The sequence below is a fragment of the Pseudopipra pipra genome, chromosome 3 (assembly GCF_036250125.1).
Source record: "Pseudopipra pipra isolate bDixPip1 chromosome 3, bDixPip1.hap1, whole genome shotgun sequence".
Lineage (NCBI taxonomy): Eukaryota > Metazoa > Chordata > Aves > Passeriformes > Pipridae > Pseudopipra > Pseudopipra pipra.
In genome coordinates, this window is record NC_087551.1 from 59,964,777 (window position 1) to 59,990,251 (window position 25,475).

At 38.8% G+C, this 25,475-nt stretch overlaps 1 protein-coding gene and 1 long non-coding RNA gene across 2 annotated transcripts in view; both read left to right on the plus strand.

Moving 5' to 3' along the window:
• MOXD1 (monooxygenase DBH like 1) overlaps positions 1–3,937 on the plus strand; it is a 50,428-nt gene extending 46,491 nt beyond the window's left edge. Inside the window, exons 11-12 of the mRNA XM_064649458.1 lie at positions 554–722; positions 3,448–3,937. Coding sequence (XP_064505528.1) covers positions 554–722; positions 3,448–3,612 — 334 coding nt within the window. The 3' untranslated portion in view covers positions 3,613–3,937. The remainder of the gene's footprint in view (positions 1–553; positions 723–3,447) is intronic.
• A 13,827-nt stretch (positions 3,938–17,764) lies between these two features.
• Positions 17,765–21,788, plus strand: LOC135410587 (uncharacterized). Its single transcript, XR_010428755.1, has 2 exons — positions 17,765–17,996; positions 21,071–21,788. It is a non-coding gene; the product is annotated as an uncharacterized LOC135410587 (long non-coding RNA).
• The last annotated feature ends 3,687 nt before the right edge of the window (positions 21,789–25,475 follow it).

Consider the following 25,475-nt stretch of genomic DNA (forward strand, 5'->3'; position numbering starts at 1 on the left):
GGCAATGTCCACGCACCAATTATTCTCTGCTACCAACCAATGCATGTCAGAGCAACTCCTGTGATGTTAGGCTCAGTTTTGACCTATTATCTGAGTTATGATCAGAGCTTGGCAGAACCATCTGGAAGCAGCTTTCTAATGGCAAATGTTTCTTGGCAACCTGGCCTGCCAAGCCTCAGAGAGAGGGTGTGGGGTTTTTTTTGGTTTTGTTTTTTTTCGAGAAGTTACAGCAGAAGATCTGTTTTGTATTGCCTGTTTATTCAGTTTGTAGATCAGAGAACAGCAATGTAACTCTTGAAGTCCTTCATTTCTAAAAGCGTATGGCAGCAAGTCCTTAAGAGTCCTAAGTCTGTTAAAATCAATGAAACTGCTTCACTTTTCAGTAGAATAGAACTTAACTGTGAATGTGAGCTATGCATAATATACACAGTAATAGTACATTTATTTTTCTGAGGAGATTCTCCAAAAGCTTTTCCTCATCAGTTCCAACTTGGTAGTATTTATGTTTTGGGTTTTTTTAAATCTAATTGTAATTATTTTTTTTTTTTTTTAGGACTTGGCCTTTCATTATCAAGAGTCCTAAGCAATATAAAAACCTATCTTTTATGGATGCAATGAACAAATTCAAATGGTCCAGATCAGAGGGTCTCTCCTATAATAAACTTGTTCTTAAACTACCTGTGAACGTGAGGTGTTCAAAAACAGATAATGCAGAATGGTCGGTAAGTCTGTGCGTTGAAAAGGAAGCAACAATGTCGTGAAAAAAATGTGATTTAGTCTCTTTCATTGTATATAAATAAATATCTGGTTATATATCTTTAGAATGTTTACATGGCTATATTACATTTACATACAATAACAAATGATGAGAAAGTTTTATCAATGCTTTCACCTAACTTGAGTTCTAGAAGCATTTAAAGAGAAAAATTGGAGTTTTGATCAGCACTTGGGACCAGTAATAGAAGAATGGAGTCTTTCAGTGTGGTTGGGACTGGTCAGAGAGTAACCACACATGTCCGGATTACGTGACTGAGTCAGGAAGCTGTTTTTCCTTGGCTGCCTTCATGGTCAGGGACTTATTTTAGGGTCTTGAGATGGATGATTCAAACCCATTCAAACCCAAATCGGGTTTTCTCTCTGAGTCACCTTCTAGGGATAAGCTTATTGACTGCATAAGGTAGCCTCAAGAATCTACTTTCTTAACTCAGGCGTCTAGACAACCTAGAGTTATATGTTCTCTTCCAATATCTCTTGCTTTTCTGTTTATCTTGTATCACACATTAGTCTATAGTATTGGGCCAAAGAAAGTACATTTGTATTGTCTGTTTCCCCTGTGCACCTTTGTAAGATTTTATCTTCCATAGGTTTCCCTTCCCTATTCTCTTGATGAAAAAAGCCTGTAAGATAAAAAATAATTGCCCAGTAAGTTATTATTTATTCTAAATGTTTACTGGTATTTTTCTAGGACTGCTGGGAAAAGCTGTCATCATTAGTGTTGATGTGTGCTCATTAAGACGGGCTAGTGCATGTAGTATCATCCCCAAAAGGAATGATGAAAAATATGTATTTTTGTTTGAACTCCTTTACAGACTCCAAGTTCAAGGCTCTTTTACCTTTTTGAGATTTTCTGCTCTGAAGGGGAGATGGTCTGATTTTACTGGCTTATTTCCTATGGTGATTTCAGACCAGTATACCAGAGCGGACAGGAGATACTACTAATGAAATACTTCCTAGGAAAGGACATTTGCCTCATTCTCCTCACCCTGGAAAACAGCCTGTGGTGCCTCATAGCATGTCACGCAGTCTTTTCAGGTGGTGGAGAAATTGCCCCTCCTGCAGTGGTGTTCTCAGATTTTTCCAACATCTATTAGATGGTTCTGCCCATGGCATGTCCAAGAAATACTCTGTACTATAAGTAATCAAAGAGGTTTTGTGTTTTTTCTAGTATTTGTCCCATCATAGCCCTCGTGTGAAAAGTAGTTATTGACAGTACATGTGGTTATTCACCAGTTTTGGTTAAACTTCTTGATCATTACAACTGAGCAGTAGCAGTTGCATATCCGCTCTTTCACTGATTATTTGTGAGAGGACAAGTTAAGATGATGACAGAAATTTTATCAAGCAGGAATAAACTGCTTTTTCTTTTTTTCTAATGGTATACTTTCTGGAAAATGCTGTTCCTCTTTATCTTACAGGATGAAGGAGCAACACTTACAACTTAAAAAACATAATCAAAGAATGAGCTCACTGAACTGGGTATTCTTAGTTCTTCCTTTTAATCATAGTTTCCTATTTCAAATGAATAGGGCGTATTCATCAAAGCTAAGATTAGGACTCCTTCCTTTCCCTTCACTCGTTAGTGATATTACACTAAAATGACCATTCGCATCAAAATCAAGAATAAATTTAACGTGAATGGCCAAACAGTCCGTGAGTTGTTAAAAGACTGAAAAAAAATTGAAGCAGAGGAACTGAGTTGAAAATACCTTCATCCTTCTATAGTAATGGTCCCTTGTTCAATTTTAGTTTCATGCTGTGTTTGCGAAGATTAAGTCAATATTTAGGTGTTTGGGGTTTTTTCTGCAGTGCAGAACAATTGAACATGGAAAAAAACCCAAAGCAAGCACATGCTGTACAGGTGGACATTCAGACTTTCAAAAGTGTTTGTGCCCAGGAGCTTGCTTTTGCAGAGATTATTTTCTTTAATATGTAGGGAGTACATTTAGGAAAAGCAAGCCACGCAGCACATACAAATGTCTCTAATTGCATGTCAAAACCATAACAAACATGTAGTTATGTCCAATCCAATAAAAATTGCACTGACTTCTAAGGGGAAAGTGGAAAACACTCAGTTTATAGAAACATAACACTGCTGTATGTGACCTTGCTTGAGCAGGGACACAGGACCAGAGATCCTCTAGATCCTCCAGACCTCCAGAGATCCCTTCCAACCTCAGTCAGTCTGTGATTCCGTGAAATACTGTGTACACAATTAGCTGCTTTGTACATGGAAGTGTAAGCCTTGTACATAGAAATGAACATATTCAGATATCATCCTATATCCCTGTAGCACTGTGCCACTGTAAACTTCCGATTTTTTCTGCCAGAAGGATGAAAACAACAACCAAACCAACCAAACAACCCTACAAAACAAAAAAAGGTCACTCAAATCAACCAACCATGGCATAACCTTGCTTTACTGGAGAAGATGCCAATGTACACAGCTGCTCTTGAGCTGAAAACATAGGATGTGCACACTGGCTGATCATTTGGCATGTAATATATCAATATTTTTACTGAGCTTGATGTCTCCACAATAAGAGTCATAACCCCAGTACAAAACTAACAATAGATTCTCATGCAAGTTCCAGCTAGCTTAAGAGCAAAATATAGTTTTCTAATCCTATGTGGCAAAACTCTGATCATTTTTTGTTATTTTAATTGCAGATCCAAGGCATGACAGCTTTACCCCCTGAAATAGAGAGACCATACAAGACAGAGCCAGTAATATGCAGCTCATCTTCCTGTTTAAGTTGCAGTTTATCCCTCACCCTGTTGTTTGTGGTACACATCATAGCCAGTAGCATAGGAAACATTGAACTCTTTGTATAATAATTTTTATTCATTTGTGTTCTGTATGCCATGCAAGTTCTGATGTGTTTGCACTGTTGCTATTGTAGATTTATTTTTTTACATATTAATAAATGAAACTTGCCATTTCAAAATAAAATGTGTATATCCTCTGAAAACTGTGGGTTTTTTGGTTTTCAATGTAAAGTATGTATGAAACACAGTAGGTACACTGACACATTGCATATAGAAATCTTTTCCTGTGACATTTTCTTATACTTTATCTTGACTATTTCACATGGTGCTTTCAAAGTCATCTATGTATATGAATGAAATTAATAAACTAAATGCAACCTAGTTAACCACATTCAATCTGATGTGTGCTGTATTATTTTGTCTTAGTTCTTGACATCTGCAGTTAATGAAATTACTGAACAGGTCTTGCAAACATATGTTTGTCTGACTGACATGTGTCGTAAAGCTACAGGGGGAATTCATTCAGGGAGGACATTTCTGGGAGCAACACACTGCAAACCATCTCAGCTCCTAAGAGAAGTGGGAACTATGGGTGTGAAAGGGCTGAAAACACAGGCAGAACCCCAAATTTCCCCATAGTGAATCCTGTACGAGTCTTTTGGCTTGTTTGGCATTTCTTTTTCCTGATCCTTGATAATTCAGTGTTTTTATTCTGTCTTAAGGTAATTGTCCAGTGAGTAAATCTTTAGCAAGAAGTAGGCACTCCTTTTCTAGATTTGATCTGGACAGCAGTAGCAATTAAGATCTATCTCACAGTCAGGCTCTGGCATGCACAGGGAATCAGAGTACGAGCCTGCCAGGAGGTATTGTTAGCACATGCTGAGCATAATAATAGGCCAAACTGCTGATTAAGAGGTTGATTTTCTGTCTCATATGTACAATTTTTTATTTATTTGTTTATATATTTGGAAATCGGCAACTTTTTGACTCAGATGGTGTTGGGTGGGGAAGATTCCCAAAAGAGACCCAATTTATTACTCACCAATGAAATTAGGCAACACAGTAGAAAACGACATTGAACATTTAAAAAAACCCTTCATTTTTGTGGACGTAACAGAGTTATAGTAAGATATAATTTTTTCAGTGTTGCAGAAACATTACTGGAGTGTGACTATAAAAATAAGTTCGTTTGGATGCTAAAAGTGCTTCCCTGATCATTGCAACACCTGCAGTACAACTAACCTCTGTAGACTTAGTAACATACAGACCTTTCTTATGTACATTTTATGTCATTGAGCACTCTTGTGTAGTGTGGTGAGCCCAGACCAGATCAAGAACCTGACTGAGCCAAGGTAAACTGGTTTTCTGCCTGTTTTTGTTCAGTAACTATTAACGACTGATACCACCTATCTGTGCATTTACTCCTCTTAATGAGGCTGTTAGGCTGTTCTGATGCAAAGAAATATCACGTAAGAAAGAAAATAAGGAGAGGATTTGAGAACTGTCTTCTCTGCATTTGAGAAGTGAAAAGGAAAACATCACGGAGCTGGTAAGGCTCCACTGTGGGTAGTCAAAATGACAATACATATGAGACAGGAAAAAGGCACTGAAGCAGCTAATGCTTCAACTAGAGATGAGAGAATTAATCAAGTATAGATTAATTTTCTAACAACCTCGTTACAGAACTTATGCATAAAGGGAGTTTAAAATGAGCCATGAAGGTAGAGGTTCACAGGGCCTACTATATCCTCCTAATGATATATCTGCATTTGGAGTAGGAAAAAGTCCCACCAAATCCTGGGAAATTTCTTTACCGTTGTTGGGCAGCTGCTTGCTCTAAGTATTTCTGGACAGCGATATGTTCTACTGCTCTTCCCTTTGGTCCTGGATAGGTAAGGAAAAGGTGTATGCCAAAGACCATATGGATTTTTTGGTGTTTAGCCCCTGAAGATTCAATAAAGAAATGTAACTATTGACATATCTTCTTCCTGCCAGCAGAAGAACTATGTTCTTCTGTTTTGTGTTCCCAAATAAAACTGATTGAAAACCAAAACCAAAAACTAAACATAGTCTTGGCAAATTATAGGCAGAAAAGTCTTCTGAATGATTACTGATCTGTTCTGAATATAAAAAGCTATGAGCATCCTCAGCTAAGATGTCATGGAGTCTAGGATACCTCTTATTGTAAAAGTAATCAGCGGGAACCTTGGCCTTTCTTATGCTTAGAACATCCCTAAAATGGGAATGTTTGAACAGCTTTCTGTCAGGAAGCAAGGGGAAAAATAACAGGGAATGAAATAAGAAAAGAGCATTTGTGTTGGAGAGGGGAGCCCTTTCACATGCACTGTGGTGTCTCATTTGCTACTGCTGGCATCCATTCTAGGCTAACTTGGTTTGCAACAAAGATAAAACAGATCTAGGACTATTTTCCATTCTGGCTGTTCTCTGATTTAATGTGGTTTCTTATCTACAGGGATTTCCTTTCTATGGGCACCCATCCTAAGAACACGTGAACAGACGGGTGCTTGTTGTTGCCATCCAGTATGCCATGAGATGATGTAAAGCAAAGACAGCTCAAAAAGGATGTCTGTGAGAGATAGCTGGCAGTATATCAGGAAGACCTGTCATACACGTTAAATATTTTTGTTTAACCTACAACTGTTTTATGACTTCTGGAGGAATGGAAAGGAAAATTTTGCTTCACAGGTAAATAAAAAGAGAGACTGGTGATACAGTTCTGGGAGACTTCCAAATAAAAGGATTCAAAACCTGTGAGCACATTACACTATTAAAAAAACTTAAAATAAGAAAAAAAATAAAAAGAAGAATCTGAAATTTTGGAGAATTCAAACAAGGGTAAAAGTGAGAAATGCCACAAGCTAACTCTATGTCACTGAACTAAAAATGTATGCAGCAAAGAGATGCCTAGACACACTGCACATGAAAAGCTCTCAGACACAAATTTCTGTGGTTTTCATTCATTATTGTGCTGTGGTAAAGTATATGTTCTTGTTTTGTATTTCTACTCAAAGCTCTCATAATAGTTACAGTTAAAAGTATATATAGAAAATACTATTATCAAGCAAACCATAGTAGAGGAGAAGATGTGTAAAATCTATGACTTAAGGGATGATGAGCTCAAAATGACTAAGCATGATACTGTATTTTAATGATTACATAATTTCTATATGAAGAAGTGAGAAGCTAAATATATAAGTATTTTAGTGGGATAAGGTGTTGCATTCCAGAATAGGTGCCAAAAATCCCGTTCTGCTTAAATCAGATTCCCCACATAATGGTCCTGCTGCCTGTCATCTGCCGACTGTCTATAGTTATAATATTTATACTATTTAATCTCTTTTAGGTTTATTATTTGTTCATTATGGAGCTTCCATTTAACAAACATATGGCTGTCCTTAAATATGCTTGTTATTTAAATCAGCAACTATTTGGGATTTTGCCTGTGTGCTATACAAAAAGTACACAGGACGTCTGAGAACGGAGCTCCTAAATTTGCCCCTGTAGAGGGGGGTGTCATTCTCTGATCACATACCCCATCCACAAGACCCATCATACAACCCTGTATCAGCCCATCCACGGCTGTGTCGCAGTGACATCCAGCTTGGGTGCAAGTGTGGACCAGCACAAGGGTGAGAGGCAGAGTTGCAGCTGGTGGGAGTGCAACTGTGCTGGGATTAATCCCTTTCATCTGGCTTGGTAACAGGACTGGCTGGTTTAAAAGAGGCCTGTGTGGCCATATTGTTCCAGATGCTGAAGGGGTACAAATTTAATACATAAAACCTAGAAGAAACACTGGCCTCATTCTCCCCTTTCCTCCCTTCCTGCAGAAAGTGTATATTTTTAGACCAATTATTACTATTGGAATGTTTAAGAATTTTCATTTCTTCTGCTCTCTGTGCCTTATTTCTGATTTTTGGTATATCCCTGCCTGGTGTGAGAGAGAGAAAGAGAGAGAGCAAACTTACCCTAAATCTTTTAACAGAGGGAAAAGCTGGGAGAAGAAAATGGCAGCTGTGACACAAAGAGTTCTTCTGTCCTTCTTCCTCCATCACCACAGAGGTTTCCCTAGGTCATAGGTATCACCATTTCCCATCTCCGCACCAGTGTCCTGCAGTTGCACTGAGCCTGGCACAGGGTGAACAAATGGATGAGGGCAACTGTGAATTTTCCCTACTTCAGTCCCTGCAAAGTGCTTGTAGTGCAGGTGCAGTTGGCCTGTATACCAAAACCTAAAGCCTGGTGCTTAGTGTACTCACATAGGAAAAAGGTATGAAAGCAATTTATGTTTTTACATCGAAACTAGCAAAGTAGACTATTTTCCTAGATTGAATTTTTATTTTTGAGATGACTCTAGCTTGCAGGAAAATTGTAAGATATCAGGCAAACATAAGAAAACTTAAGATGACTAAAAATGTGACATAGTCTGCTTCTGAAAGATGAACATTTTAGACGACTAGTTGCATCCTGCTCAAAAGAAGATGCACTAAAATTGAGTTCAAGTTCTTCCAAACTACTGAACAAGAATTGCACATCACCACTTGAACAATTCCACATAATCAGACGTGGCTTTTCCTATTACCCACTTGGTTTGCATTGCATCCATGGGCTTCAATGTCGAAAAGCGTTTTCAAAAGGTATAGTTACACTGCAATTTTTTTACAAGTATAAATGTGTTTTCTTCTAAATTTGTGACTGTTTCTCCTACTCATACTGCTCAGTAGGAAATGAGTACTACCTCTATGAGGTAATGCTCATGGAGGATCTTTCCGTTCTGCACAGTGTATAAATGCCAGTATTAAATGGTGCAAAATGATTTTTAAATACTGTGATTGACATAATTGTTCCAAAATCTACTTTGCCCTGATTTATGTAACTGAAGAAGACAGAGGAGAATAATATTTCCTGCTCCCAGCACCTACACTAAATCTAACTGCCTTCAAGATGACCCATAAAAACTTTCAAGGCTACAGGTACCACACCTGTAAAAATATGTGGAGAACAAGAAGCTTTTCCCAAACAACTTTGCTGAGTGAGCCACTGACTCCAGCAACACTTGTTTGCTCTGTGTCCTGCCTTTCCTACGCTTGTAGCACTGCTGGTGACCTGTCTGATGACTTCAGCAGTGACTTCAGCTCTGGCTGTGCAGCTTCTGCTGCTCTTTGCCCCTTGGCTGTGTTGAGTAGGGCTGGAACTGACTGTGGCCACTGGCTCTGTCATGGCTGCCCTGCAAATTGCCTTGGATCTAAATAAAACTGATAAGGAGTAGGCAAAATATGTTTTTAAAATGTGCTCACAAAGTTGGGTAAAGCTGGATTTCAATATGTAATGGGAACTCTAAACTGAAGAAACTGCATAGTTAGATTGTGTATATACTACGATGATTTTAACCAGTCATAGCTACCAAATGTAAAGGTAAGAAAAAGAAACTTCTTAACAGCTCCAAGGAGCATAGTTACTCTGATATACAGGGAAAATTTTCACTACTCTGATGACCTACCTTAGAAGCAAAATCTGTCTTATAACATATAGCATCATGCACAGTTTGGAAAGTTGATGAGGGTTGATTAAATACTTTTTGAAGTGTCCTTTTAAAATTACTGAAGTTTAAACTGTGTTTTAAGATTTTTAAGAAGGTCTTTTGAATGAAATATCCACCTTTACAGTTAAATGCAAACAAACCCCAAAGATGCAAGTGAATGACTTCACAAAAAAGGAAGGATGGTACACTGGGAGTGTGCAAGTGATAATGGTACAAGCTCAGGTTGCAACACTGTCCTTATCACCATTTGCTGAAAATAAAATCATTGGGTGATTCTTTGCTTGCTCCCTTGACTGAAAGAGGCCTGGGTGGACAGTGCAAGATTTGTGTTAGCTACCACAGGTAAAAACTTTCATCTCCATGACTTACTAGATTAAATTTTTTCTAGATAATTTTACTTGAGTTAAACTCTTTCTATTATGTTTTCACTTATTAAGATCATGTCCGTATCGTAGCTCAGGAATCAACTTTTATTATGTCATAGGCAGCATATGGATACCTAATGACAGATATATATTGCAACAATTCTTGGCTTGCAGAGCATGCTTTTGGGGGAAGGGTTGACCACCTATCTTGAAATGTGCCAACATTTTAACCATTGAAAAATATAGAATATGCAGTAGAACATATTTGTCATTCACCTTATACCTTTGCCTTGTATTTTAAGCTCCAGGTGTTAAAAGCATATGTACGTTGTGGGGTTTTTTTGTACTTACTGTGCAAAAGGCAGCCCTTTTTTCACACTTGCTATACATCCCCACATACTGTTGTTTTTACCTGGTATATGCCAGAGCTCCTTAAATGATGCCAAGTGTTTTTTCCTATACCTAGCCAGATGAGGCTTCTAGTTGCTCTTTCTAGCAGAGAACAGCACAGAATATGGGTTTTCCTGGAGGAACAACTCTTCCCTGACAGTTTTTGATGTGAAGGAATGTTTTGCACCAGGTCGTACTAACAAAATATTTACTTTAAGTGAATGTCTTTTTATGCTTGCTACTCTGCGTGAGACAAATTCATGTAACAGAGAATCTGGGGCTCCACATCTGATCTAAGACAACATATTGCAATTTCATTACCAATGACAACTAACACTGTGGTGTTGAGGTGAGCTCTGAGAGATAGAAAGCATGACCAGATTATGTAAATAATCTCCTGGAGACTCAGAGAGTTATTGGCAAAGTAAACTGCCTTTTGTGAGGCTGTTGTCTCCTTTCCTGTGGATGCCTCCCATGGGTCACATATACATCACCTTGTAAATGCTTCCAGCTTCTTCCAGCCCAGTAAGCAAGAAACCAGCTTGTTGCTGAATGTGGTTCTGTCACTAATTAACCACCAGACAACCATTGCTGGTGGTTTACAATTCTGTTACAAAATAGTGGCAAAGCAAAAAAAAAAAAATTACTCTGTCTTTTAGTTTCATAGGCTTGAGCAACTGTTTCCTTAACACATTGCCATTATTTAATCATTATTTAAACTGTTTATCCCTGTTTGCACTGATTTTTGAGAAACATAACAGTATTTTTTCACTAGAAATTTCTAATCTCTTGAAAGGAAACCTGCCAAATGCTGACTCCTTCCTCTGCTCTAACCTGTGACCTAGAGAATAAAAGGTTCTTGCAGCTAGACACAATACTGTGAAGAGTTCTGCCTTATGAAGGAATAAAAATAATGTGACAATCTCAAATGCCTTTAAGCACACATTATCAGTACAAGAGAAAATATGTTTAAAAATATCTACTTTGTTAAGACAAATAGCATTTCTGTGGTTCTCCTGTTGGTTTCATGACGAATTTATGCTCTTAGGTCTGAAAAAGTATGTTGTGCAGTATATTTTTTTTTTCACTGGTTGTCTTAGGATTGCATGACTAGTTTCTCATCAGAGAATATCTTAAGGTATTTAAGAGGATAAAGTTTGAAAACTTATTTATAACCTGTGCGAACTTTGCAAAGCATTTCTGAGAAATACAGTAAACTTATATATATACCTATGTCTTTTAGACATCAAGTTACAAGTCTGCATTATGGTGTGAAAACCACAAAAGCTGCTCAAGAGTTGGCCATTATTTGTGGCATCATGTAATAAATCTGGGAGAAGCTATTCCCAGATTGTGCCTCTCTGGGGAGGCTCTAAGTGGAATACTGAACCTGGACACATTTTTAGACTTGACAGGTTGGATTTGCTGCTGATGTAAGGTGACACAAATCCATTATAGAGCTATATGAATCTACCTCGTCCTTTAGCAGTAGAGGAGTTGGTCCTTCGAGGTTGGCAAGATATAGAAAAGCAGGTCAGAAAGTTGAGAAAAGCATCTCAGGAACCAGAGAGCAGGGAAAAAATTAAAGGTAAATGTGTCCTACTGAACATATCACCAAAGGTTAGTGCTTTTTAGCTGAGGTGTAGAAGTGAGCTATAGCGAGAAGAGAGATGATCACTGAATACAAAATCTGTAGATATTTTTAAAAAGCATGATGGAAAGAACAATTGGCTTCATACTTAATGCATTGAACTGAGCCTGGGAGTCCCAAGTTCAGTAGTCTATCCATGCCATCACCAGAAGTATGTCTCCAGTCAAACAAATACACACTCCAAACCACTCCTGACAGGGTGATGGTGGATAATTCTGTGAAAATTGATACCACAGAGAGACAGAGGACTGCCAGAAATGTACAGAGAATGTGTTGGTGCAGAAGAGGAGAAGAAATTATTAAAGCTATTTTTTTGACAATTAGGCAAACTAAAATTATGGAAGGCTGGAAAAGACAATTAGCCAAGATTTTCTGATTCTGAAATAATGTTCTACTTCTTGTTCATCTCCTGTTTGAACTCCTGGCAACTTATTCTCTGGGACAGGTAATCTTAGATTCAGCAAAATCTGTCCACTTAGAAGAACATTCCTGTATTGACAGAAGGTAGCCTTCTGTCCAGATAAGGACCTTCCCTTGTAAATAGAAAGATAAAACATGCCTTTTCAAAGGACCTGTTTTCATTCCGTAACAATCTAACTGTGTTAAAGGCTTAATATCTCTTTGCCAAAGTTGATTCTTAGAGATGGTTCTTTTCTGGGTCTTTTTGTTTGGTTGGTTGATTGTTTTTTTTAAACCAGACCCATGGGGTTTTTAGAGTGTGTTTCTCTCTATTTTTTGTTAAGTGCTTGTGTGATATTGCAACAGTTTAGAAATTTTGGAAATTGCAAGTTGAGGAAAAGATTTCATATAAGATAAAAATTCATATTCAATTTGCTAGTTAGCCTCAATCCCAACAGGAACAGTAAAATGGTTCCAACTATGTAGTGTCCTCATCAAAGTTTAATTTTCACTGCAAACTCTCAATTTTCAAATACTGCACTAATAGGAAAAGTAGGGCTGTTCTCTTTCCTTTTTCTTTCCTTTCTTTTCCTGTTTTCTTTCAGTACTTGCTAGGCTAGGTGTTATCTTCATTTATTTGGATTTAGTTCCCAGCTGGTTTACTACTATAATTTGCTTTCTCTGGCTTCCCTCCCTTTATTCCTATTCCAACCCTATCTAGAATTTTCCGATTCTTCTGATACCACAAGATCCCTGCTGATCATGTTCTTTCCACCAAGGTTTTCATTTTTCTTTTGTCTCTTAAGAAGAAAAGCCACATACTTTAATCTGGCTGGCATAAAGAAATAGTTATTCTGCTTGTTTGACCCTGGTGAATATTCGAGGGTGCTGCTTCTGCCTGTAGAGTTAGCAACAGCAGAGGAGGAATTTTAGTGTGTTGAATTCTGGAATTGGTAGCAGGTGATTGCCACCTTCCCCATGCTGTGCTATGGAACTACCCCTCATCTGCCCAGCCACTAGCCTTGAAGCAATGTACATCTGAGATACCTGGGCAGGAGAAATGAACTTGTCAAACTCACAATGAGGTGTAAGGCTCTTCATGTCTATTTTTAGGGTCCCACACCAGCTTGTATTTGGTACACCACTCAATTTGCAGGGGACAGAGGGTTCTTTCCTATTAGCAGAAGGAGTAAAATACTTCTTTCCCCCCCTTTCATGCTTTCCTCTTCAATTTTTCTTTAAAACTTGAAAAAGAGAGAACCAGACTGAAAAAATAACTGATTATTGAATAGCACTCTCTGCTGCCCTCTGAGAGATTTGCATGTGGCATCAGTTCTAAGCTTTTCAATAAGAAGAACACTTCATAACATGGAAGAAATTCTGCCTTCTGAAAAGGCACTAGACAGGATGATGTTAAACAGTCTTTTATGCCAGCCTTATCCCCTGCTGTTTGCTCAGCCAGGCAAGGGGGAGAGCTCACCAGTAATGAAGGACAGGAAGGTGGGAGGCCTTAATGTACACTCATGCATTAAAACCCCATCTTCCGTCCCCATCTGGTTTACTGCCTACTGATGTAGCATCATGTGCAGCTGCAGAGGTCAGAGGGGAAGAGCTGAAATCAGGCAATATTAGTGCACTTCAAAAAAACCCTTTACGACAGCAAAAGCAACACCAACAACACCTCAACATCTGCCTTCTTCAAATAAGTCATTTTACTGAGCTCTTGTTCAGGCACAAAAGTTGAGGCATTTTATGTATAAACTATTACATCTGTAATTTATACCTGAATAAAGATATTTGCAGTGGCCAGTCTACTCGAAGAAGGAAAATTAAATAGATGGTACCAAAATGGAACCAGAAAGGTGCACTTATCTACACCAAGTTATACTGGTAAAGCAGTGTAATTTTTTTGAAGTGTTTAATCCACTCCAGAGCTAAAGCGAAACTGCTAGGCAGACAAAACCTCATCATTAAAAAACCAAAATTTATATTCATTTTCTAAGGTTAACAAATAGCAGTATCTGAGAGTGTCAGGCAGCCCAAAAAAGGAAAAGAAATTTAAAAAAAGGCAATAATAATAAATAAAACAGAAATATGAAAGATTTAAAATTAAGGTCCTGCCATCTTGTGGCATTAAGGGAGAATAACTCAAGTGCTTCAGCTGTCCTGGTCTTGCTTCCCTGGCAACCAGTAGTGCCCCAAACATACACCAATGTTAAAAAAAATGATAGGCCGTGGGAGGGGCAAGGATTCAAATACTGTCATATTTCAGTTCTCACCTAATGGGAACTATTAAAATACTTTTATCGGTTTTATCTGCGTATTTTATTTGTCCATTTCATTCTCCCATCAGCACATAGGGTATTTACTCTACATTTAGAAATACCATAACTATTTGGGTTTGCTGAATGTGACATCACAAAACAGGTGAAGATGCTGCTGCTGCTGCATGTTACCATGTCTAGCCAGTGGCAAGACTGAATGTGTGTCCCCATCTGGCACGCGTGCACAAACGCGTGCACAAACCAAATATACATATGCACGTGACTGACCTCAAAAAGCAACATCAACAGTGACACACATGAACAGACAGCACAAACAGCCTAACTCCATTGCCTTCTCAACCAGTTCATGATGAAGGTCCATCAGAGGGAAATATATGCCTACGCATAACGTGAATCCCTCTGATAGCTGTCCCCTGGACTTACAAGCCACAAAATCCCACTGCCCTGCTCCATTTGCTGGTGTTCAAGTAGACACATGCACACACACACAGACACTCCCCTCAACTCCCAAGCAGGTCCCTTGTCCTTCTCACCAGCTAGCCCAGTGTGATACTGGCGGATGGTTGTACATAGACACCCACACCCCCTCCTGCTCCAGATGCTGGTACCTGGACACATGGCCCTGTGACCTATGGTCCTGCTCCAGCTGCTGAAACTTAGATTTCCCCACATAAACACATGCAGAAGAAAATATTTAGAAATGGAGCTGAATGAGAAGCCAGGACAAGATGCGCTGATGCAGTGCAGGGCATGGCCACGCAAGCACACAGACCAGCACTCTCCTGGCAGTGCCCCATTTCTTTGACAGATTGTTGGGTTCCCCACCACCACACCTCCGTACTCCCCCTGTGCAAAGAGATCAGATACATAAAAATGTACCTTTTCCTATGCTGAATCAGCAGATGTTGTATTGCTTAAAAACTGCCAGCCAGTTCTTAGCACGATTCACTATTTCTCTCTATTTACTCTCTACAACTGATGAGGCAGAGATCTTGTACAAACCACAGCACATGATGAAAAGGCTTCACTTTGCAACCTGAGAGATGTTCTTCAAAAATAGTGGGGTTTTTTTTGCAATTTTGTCTTTAAAAATAATAACGCAAGAAAATCAGAGAGAAGCCACTAGGTGCTGCCCATGGAAATGCTGACTGCTCTTCCCAGGTGTTGACAATTCAGCAGCCAAATGCCTGTAATTCAGCTTCTCCTGGATGAGGAGAAAAGCATCTGCAATTTTTGGTCAGCCAAGGAGCATTGCAAACATGCAGCCCAAAGCTCCCTGGTTCTTGCAGACAGCTGCATAGCATTTGCACAAGAGTGGCAGATGTGGAAGAGAGGAAAAAGACGAATGACCCAACAACAAATTTGTTGGACATCTGCTGGCAGAATCCCAGTGAGGAGAGACTACTGGACTTACTGATTTACTACTTGTACATCAGAGTGTGCTCTAAGCCCACCTGTACTGCCTAAGCACCCCTCTCCTTTTGACCTTCCTGCCAAGCCCAATTCCAGGTTTCAAATGAGAGGAGTACTTCAGTGCCTTCAGGGAAAGGGGACCAGAATATTTTTACTGTGTGAAAAACAATGTATTTTTAAATATCCTCTTACTTGGAAACCGATGAATCATTTTGGCTGATTTTTTCCACAAACAAAGCAGCCTGAAGCAGACACTAGACATGGAAAATTTTGTCCAAATGAAGCATTCAGAAACATTATACACAACTGAAAATAAGACCTTCAAATGGGAAATGATGGAGAGATCTTAGTGGTAACTGATTCTGTTAAGTGGTTTTACAATAATCCTACTGGAAAGATAAATAATTCAACAAAGGCATTTTTTATTCTTTTGCACCTTTTTTTGTCAATGCTGACTTTTACCTGTCTTTTAACTCATCTCCTATGGAGATATATAGCGGTAGCTGAGACAAATTAATGAACATTTCAGAAGCTAATATAAAATATTACCACTCAATATTATTGTAGTGTTCTTCAACATTTTTATCACATGTGGAAGAATTGGCAAGATTTTTCCAAATTGTGATTATTAGAAGTGAGTAGGTTAGGGAACAGTTCCTTGCAAAATACTGCATATTGTTTCTGTTGTATCATCCCTTTCTTGGAAAGGTTCATGCTTGCCCGAATAACAACAAAATAGTGGAAAAGGAAGACTAATTGTGGTGTGCACAATATGCCTAAATCCATCTCCCCACTGGCTGTCCTGGAGTAGGCATTCCCCAGCTCCCCTGACGGCACGGGGCAAGAGCCTCTGGCTGCCAGCCTTCTCCCACAAACCAGAGGCTGGATCACAAAAACAAAGCCAGCTTGTTATTACCTCCAGAGCTGAGACAGCAGGTCCGAAGGTAAGAGGGACCCTTTTATCCAGTTCTGTAGCTTTATTCAGCTCTTTCCCACTGGATTTTTGGACTGTTTTCTATTAATCTTCCTTTTCTGTTTTCAGTCCTGTATCCTGGTGGATAGGTGACTGGACACACAGGCTCCCTCAGCCTCGTGTGTCTGTTTCTGTACTGCTGGCAGTCAGGGAAAAACCGAGTGGGCATTGCATCAAAAGTAAAATCGAGCTCATGACATCAGAGGATCATATGAACAAAATCCCTATTCAGGATGAAAAACAGGGGCAATGTGTAGCCTTGACTTCCACACAGAGTCCAACTGAGAGCTATTTTAACTAAACACAATAAAACTAATAAAGATTTATGCTACAGCTGTCAGTACTGAAAAGACTTCTTTCTCCTTCCTCCCACAACAGGTCTCTGGTAATATCTGTAGCTCACCAATCAGCACCCATAATCAGCACTCCTCTTCCAGGACTTATTTAGCAGAGCTTTAATATTCCCACTCAGACAATTTTGGAAAACATCTAGCCAGCTGTGTCATTAGAAAGAAAAATGCAAGACAAGTAACTCAGTGCAGCGGCAGAGAGCTAGTAAACAGACCAGACAACAGGAGGTAATCATTTTGCTCAGTGTTTTGGATCTCTGATTCTCAGTATTTTCTTTTGGTAAATGTGAGCTTAATGTACCTCCGCCCACCCCAGAGTCTCTGCAGATGAGAAGCATCATTAGAACAGTAATTACCTCTATTACCTGCAGCAGATCTCCCAAGTACCCGTATCAGTCACTGACACTCATCCTTTCTGTAACTGTGGCCTCAATACAAGACATTCTTGCACCTTTAAGACTAAAGCAAAACTGACAAATATGGCAAAAGTTATGTTCAAGGGAATTTGTTAGGAATAAGTTTTAGGTGTTTACTAAGTATTTTTACATGGTCTTTCAGTCTATGTATTTCTCATGCAATTAATCACTCTCCTTGAAGATAATTATGCGCTTTTGGCTGTAATATTTTTCCTTCTTTAAACTCACATCCTTTCCTTTCTTTGGGCAAGCCAAGAAATGTGATTTTCCATTGGAACCACTGAATTAATTAAGCTCTTGTCTGTTAATTCATGCTTTCTTCTGGAAAAGGTTGTTTCCTAGGAGTTGTGAAGGCTCACAGGGCTTGTTTTGGAGACCTGTGTTTTAACACTTCACACTTTCTGACACTGCATCCTTCTCCAGAGCTCTGTAGAGATAGTGACCCTCCAAATCAATAACACAGAGCACCCCATGACAATGGAGTTTGTCAGGAAAAATAGCTGAGTAAGGTCCACTGGCTGCTGCTGATCAGCTGTGTTTATCTAGACTGAGTTAATAAATATGACTGAGTCAAGACGGTGAATCTACTGTCTGTGGCAGCTGGCCAGGAGTTCCTGGGCAAAGAGAGAAGCTCAGTGACACAGGAAGGTAAGAGGTGAATGTTTGCTATTGGTACACAACTGCTAAAACAACTTACGCAGATCACAGTGGGCTGAACAATCAGCAAGGCTGATATGATGACCTAGGAAAAGACTGGCATCCTGGTATGAGATCTGGAAAAATAGAGGGTGTTTTTTTTTCCTATTTTCTTCAGGTTGCAGTTTGGAAAAAAATGTAAAAGCAGTCTGATGGGGAAAATAGTTTCTCTGTTGAGGGGCTGTCCTCGTAGTAAATATTAATCAATAGCCAATGCTATCTTTTCATGCTCTCTCTCTTTGTCTTTTCCTCTTTCTTCATATCACTTACACTCTGTTTTTCACTACGTACATACACATACGCACACTGCTGAGGAATCAATAATCTTCATTATCTGCAGGATGGTTCTCTCACCATGTATCACAACGTAGTATTGGATGACTGGCTTACTGTAAGCAGAACAGCAGCACACAGGTTGAATTGCCAGCTAAGGCTCTAGGCTGGAAGCTGAGAGATGGAGCCTCTGGAGATATCTGACAGCCTCTGACTAGCATTCAGCCTGAATCACTCATTACATCCTTAAGTTTCTTGGATTTGTGCACCTGGATGCAGACTGATTCAAGATGTTCTCTCTGCATCTGAGCTTATCCAGATGGTGTGTGATCTTTAAATTGGTTTAAACCTATATTAAATTAGAGCTTTAACCACTCTCTTCATCTAAATAAGTTTTCCCTTTAATCACAAGAATTGCAATTTATTTTAAAGTATGTGAAAATACATTTCATTTAACCTCATTGAAATTAATTTATGATCACATCTGTAGAAGTCATAGAAGTTTTGAAAAGAACAATCTTAAAACTATACAAGAAACATTTATAGTATCTTGTACTATGTCTCAGGAGTGTATTTAAAAGGTAAATTCTAATCCTCTTCAAGACAGATAATCTGCTGCACCCACAATTAACAACAACAAAAACAATTATTAAAAACAGCAAGAAAATTATCTCATGATTTTGACTTCCTGAAGTTCCATTAGACAGTTTTAGGTGATCTTCCTACTGATGTGCTAATGACATGAGTAACTGATCACTTATTTAATTTCCTTGAAGAAAATTTTCATGCTCTGGACTTCTGACAGGCACGTGTTACTTGTCCCAGACTAGGTGCTTAAAACCACCGGGAAGGAAAAACAATAATGATTTTTGAAAAATTTCTTATACCTTTGTATATATTTAGAAACAACAATTCTGTTTCAGTTTCACAATGTTTACTGACACATGCAACCTTTAAAAAGCAACCTAAAGACTCTAAATATAATTTCTTATTTATATCTATCGTATCTTTCATGGCTTTGTAAATCCCTATCATTCTCTCACTCCACCTATCCAGGGGCATGAAGAGAGACACACATTTTTAAGACATTATCAATGATTATTTCTTGGCAGAGTGATATAACTGCTGGTATGACCCACAGTTCTATACTTAGCTTCAGTGTCTCTAGAGGTCAAAAAGGACTATAATACTCAAAGAGCTGTGCCAGCTTTTCACAACAGAAGATGTCATCCATGGTATTCTGCCACCATCTGTGCTCAGCATCTCCAGAAATACTCTGGAAAATGGCTGGGAAGTGAAGTACCAAAATTTCCTGATAATAACAAGTTATTTAAGGTGGTAAAGATGAGAGTGAACACTGAAGAGCTGCAGAAGCCTGTCAGATTGCTACTATAGTTAATAGGAAGAGGGCATCCAAAAGGTTACTCAAATCTCAGATAATGTTGGACGCTCTTATGAGTTTACTACCTCCCTTTATCACTGGGAGCCTTAAGGAGCCAGGTCCTGACTCATCCTTATATTAATGGGCATTAATCCAAGTTTTAATACTGTTGTCTCATAGATTTTATCTCATTGTGCCATTTCTCTCATCAAGGTACAACATGGGATTCTTTTTACTCCGTTAATCCAAAGGGCCGTAGAGGTGTAAGCAATGGATAGGAGTTTCATTAATTCCTTCTTTGGACTTTGCGCACAATCAAGGTAATAGAGAGCCAAGTTCTTGTCCTGAAGTGAAGTCAATGTCTCTCTGGATGCCTGCATAAACACCAACACTCTTCAATTTCCCTCAAATACTCCCTCTGGTGTTTTCCCACACGCATTATAAAGTTAGTACAACTGTTTTTTTAGTGCCTTATTTTACCTCTCCTGAGGTTCACGGCATGCAACTGAGAAAGGGTGGGTTGTTCCTGGCCAAGTCTAGGTAATAGAAATGTTTAGTATCATGAATTGGAGATTGTAGGTTAGAGAAGCTCATAAATTTGCCCTAATTTGTGCAGTAGGTACCACCACTGCAGCCAAGAATTAGAACATCTAACAAATAGGACTGAGCCAGAGATAGTGATCTGGTGAGCTGCAGCAAACCATGAAAAACTGTAAAATTTGTTCATGGCTGCTTCAGAAGAGGTTAGGGGGACTTGATCTGTGGAAAACAAAATCACAAATAGTTCTTCTGTTATGTTGTATAGTAACTCAAAAAGCCATTTGTAGCTATTCCTGCGCAATAATTTAACACAAAAATTGTCATTTTTTTGGTAGTCGGTTTATGCAATTCATGCCATACGTTTTTGAAAAGTCCAATGTACACTTGGGTTTAGAGTGGGTTGGATAGGATTTTTCTGATACTGAGGGGTATTTTTTTCAGCTTATAAAATAGATAGTTCTTGTGGTCAGAGACTGGCTTTCAGTTACCCAACACTGCAAAGGGATGTTTCAAAAGGTGTCCTGTGAGTGGAGAAGCAGTGCCTGTAATTACTGGAAAAAAACTGAATAAATTAATTAGTGGTAATATGGCATTAGATGAAATTCACTCCAGTGAATCTCAAATGTTTTTAGAGATAGCATTTGGCATTCTCTCCCAGTGTAGAAATATCTCTGGAAACATGCGAGACAACAAATCCCTCATGTTTGCCAGTTGAGACCTCCAGGTGGTGTCTCACAGACTTTTCAGTGGAGAAATGAGTGTGGTCCTTACCAAAGTTCCTGTCTTTTCTTCCATGAAAAACACGTGTGTATGTCTCTTCCTCTGTTGACAGCTTACCACTGACCAGGAGTTACCTCCTCCCAGCAGCAGAAACCTGTCCAATTCTTCTCTGTTCATGAGTACCCACTTGAGTCCTTCCTGTCCCAGCTGTGGAAAAACACCCGCTCCTTGGCCAAGAACACCCAGCTCTCTTGGACAGTCCAGACAGAGCAGATTCCAGGCCTGGCTGTGAATGTAAGGAACAGACCATAAACAGTACAATACCGACAGGCTTGGCCTGCAGTCAAGGTAATCAGGACTCTCTACCAGGCTCCTGGGGGATACACCTATACTTGCATCTGGATTATTGTCGAAATACAAAGCCTTATTATTCCTTGCCTACCCTGGATCTCAGTACAAAGTGCACTCTAAGTTATTGATTTCTGAGAAATGTAACATTGGATCTGTGATAACAAGCTACAGGCTTCATACAAAATGTTTATGTTCCACCACAGAGTCCAAATTTGTGAAATAAATATTTGCTCTCTCATATGTCTGTGGGATCCTGTCATAGAGAACATTATGTGCTATAATATGTTTCAGAGCCGCTCATGGCAGGACTTGGACAGACCTTTCACTGCTTGTTTAGAATGGGATTTTATTCAGACTCTCTTCTCATTTTCTCTGCTTCTTTGGAAAAAAACCCTTTAGAATGTATTTCTGTTAAAGTATCAACTGTCACATAATCTATAAACTGTATATTGAATAAAGTATAATGTATTTTTTTGAAAGGTTGGAGTCCTACTGTGCTGAAATGTACTCAGACACATTAGACAGGATCTCAGCCCAGAACCAATAAAATTCAGCAAAATTTAGGAACTGAAGTGATGGAGAAAAAAGAGATTGGAATACAGATAGGAATGAACCACATGGACTGAGCACTTGCCCATTTAACAAGTTTTAGATAGTTAAGAAAATGTACCATTAGTGTTGTTTGGTTACATATGTAATCTCTATTATGTGTCATTAAAGGTTATCACAGAAGTACATGTCCCCAGATTACCTCGTATCAAATGATCAGGTACGTTCATTTAAAGTTAGAGAGCAAGTGTTCTTGCCAAGAATTCCTTGTATTCTTGTTTAAGAATAATATATTTTTTACTTTTATCAAATTTAGGTTGCTTTGTATGAAATTTTGCTAGAGGATGTTATTAAGAAGAAATTCAGATCATAGGAAATGTACAGAGAGGAAAACAATAACACTAGGAAATATTGGTCCCAGCTTGAATTTTGTATGTACCTTGTCCCTTGAAAATGTCACTTTGCCTTTTGCCTTTCAGACAGCTATACCTTTTCTTTCTGCAACGTATGAAAGAAACATTTTACTAGTAAATGTTTTCTACTTAGAACAAGCATTTTCTCACATAATTTTTCAGATTGTTAATATAAATATAGGGTTTCATATTATTATTTGTTTAAAATGTAACATTTACCATTTTTAATGGTAAATAATAACAGTAAAAATAATCTTTTTTTAAGGGTGAGCAATACATGGGGGCTTGTTTAATTAATGTGTCATCCATTTTTTTTTGTTTTAATGTACTGGCTTCTTTCTGAATTCAATCTATGTATCTTCACCTGTAATATAATGTAATTTTTGTATATTGAAGCTTCTGAACAGTATGACTCTACAGTGAAAGACTAGGAGACAGATCCTCATATCACAAGAATTTTAAATATGGTGTCCTTTAGATTTGGCTTATTTCTCTTTCTAGGACTTCGATCTATCACAGAAAGAGGCAGCAGTAACATCGTCAGACTGAAGACATTAAAAAGGGATAGTAAGAAATCCAGCAACTAGTTCACTACATGCTTAATATTCAGCCCAGAGCAATGGACCTGTAAAAAAATAGTTACAGGGCTCTGTCTTGCCTGTTATTTATTGGTCTGATTTGAGAACACTGTAGTGTTGTGTCCCCAGAGGCACCATCTTTGATCACCTGATAGAGAATTACAGTACGGAGCAAGCAGGAGACATATCTGTTCCTTTGCCACAAGGAAACAAATACTAAGGAGCAGTGAATGAAGTTTTCAGCCATCTTCTGACAAAAAGAAATCTGAAAAGTTTGATTCCCCATGTGTTTCGGATAATCAGATCCCCTCTCCAAACTTATCTGATTCTTCAGTTATGTTGATGCTGCCTTGCGTGTGCTGCTTGCTGCCTACTGATGGTTGGGGTAGGAGGAAAACCTACTTTATACTCCACCACAGGCACCAAAATTACTTGCTTTTGCTCTGCTTCCAATGGGGGTTTCTTTCTCTTCTCTTCTCTCTCCTCTTTTGCACATCTAGATTTTGAGGTGTGACGATGTTTGAGTATCTCATGAATGATGACTTTTTGCTAGAGTAACTAGCTGGAATAGCACTTCAGTCTCATTGACAGTGACGATGACCAAGACCTGCAATTCTCAGAGGTGGTTCTGAAAATTTTTTTTGTCAAATTAGATTTCTGAATAAATTATCCCTCAAATTTTATTCTCTGTCTTTCATTATGCATACATACACATATGTTAAACACATAATTTTAATCCCTGAAATTAGTTACAAACTCTACCTGAGCACAGTTTTTGAATCTATTTGCCAAAACTGCATACTCTTGAACACTTAATAATTATTATCTTTTAGCAACTACTTTACCATTTGAAGTATCTTATTCTTGGCAATTTATTATTATCTAGATTACCATGTTGCTGACTAAATCACAGCAAGTCATGAGGATAATAGGGTATCGAAACAAAATATACAATAAAATTCACAGCTAGTAACAAGGATGTTTTGGAGTCCAATAGCATAGCTTTTGCTGCCTCGTGCAGGCTTGCCAGTAACGCATGCTGAGTTGTCACAACCAGTAGCTCTGCCACACAAAGCTGTTCCACAGCTATGCTGTCAAACCTCTTTTTTAGAATCTCTTGAGTGAACTATGATGGCTTTATTATTGGTGAAAATTCTGGAAAATGCCCGTCTTCCTCAGCATGAGTTTCTGACTAAGCCTGTATGAGCAATGAAAATAGCCATTTACATACTTTCCAAATGAAATTCAGATCAGAAAAGCATGGAAATTCTTGCAACTTCTACCGGGAAACAGTGAAACCACAGCAAATCCTGACCTTGACTTGTGCGATCTGTGTTCTCAGCTGAGCTACATTCATATTTTCCATGTTTTTCAGCAAAAGACATATGCTTAAGTGAATGTGTCTGCTCTGGCCCATCCCCTCTTCACACCCTTAAAGGAAAGGGTTTCACACCCTGTAAAGGGCCAGGGCTGCCATATCAGTTCTTCTCCCCAGGGGCAGAGCTGGGGAGAGGTGACTCCCCTATGACCATCAGCTAGCTACTGAAGTTTCCTTCATCTAAATGTTGGAAAGAGAGAAATTTAGCCACTTATGTGAGCATGGAAGAAAGACAATGAGATCTTTCTCAGGTTTGATATTTTGTTATATTAATAGAAGCACAGACATTAGATTGCATGATATTTTAGCTCAGCACTTGTCAGACCACATGTAGGTGCTGTCTTCAGCTGGGACCTCTGTGGGAAAGACACGGACAGACTGGAACAAGCTCAGTAGGAGCCTCGAAGGTGTTGGGAACAGAGGATTCTTCCTATGCAAGGAGGTGGAGAAACAGGGTTGATTCAGTCTGGGGAAGGGATCAGTACCTGTGAGCACATGACTGAGAAGAGGCATCCAGGGTCTTAACTGTGCTGCATGGTGGGAGGCTGAGGGACAAAGGGGCACAAGTTGAAATGTTCAGGCTGGATGTAAGGAAAAGCTCTTTCATGCTGAGGACAATGGGACCCCTCAGGCATTTGCCACACCTGAGTGGACACAGTCCTGAGCATCCGGATCTGAGCATACATCTGGCCCTGCTGTGAGCAGGAGGCTGGAATAGAGATTTCCTGAGCTTACTGTTCAGCGTCTGGCTCAACCCTGTGATTCTATTATATAGAAATAAATAATTACATAATAAATGAGAATTATTTATTATTCATTTTTTGAAGAAATGAATGCATGTTCTAATGCGTATTTGACTTTTAAAATTGTCAATCTCTCACTCTACTCTCTTCCCTCTACTGGAAAAAACTTTATAAAATAGTGGGTAGTATGTCTGAATATCTTTCTTTCTGGAAAAGAAATTACCAAAATTTACCAGTGGAGGGAGATAGTGATGAATCTTTTGCTCTCAGATGAAGCATAACAGTACATGCAGAAACACAGGAGAAACAAATGCTTCAAGGCCAGATGGCATATACTTCATATATTTAAATTGACAGTAAGTTGCTGATTTCCGTGGCATTCACTATTACTATAAACTCTAGGAACAGATATTGCTCTGCAGCCAGATGAAATAGCTGGTCACTGCCCTGGAGAGACCTAAGGCTGCAGACTTAACTTCTAAAAAGCACCTAGACTGATGTGAAT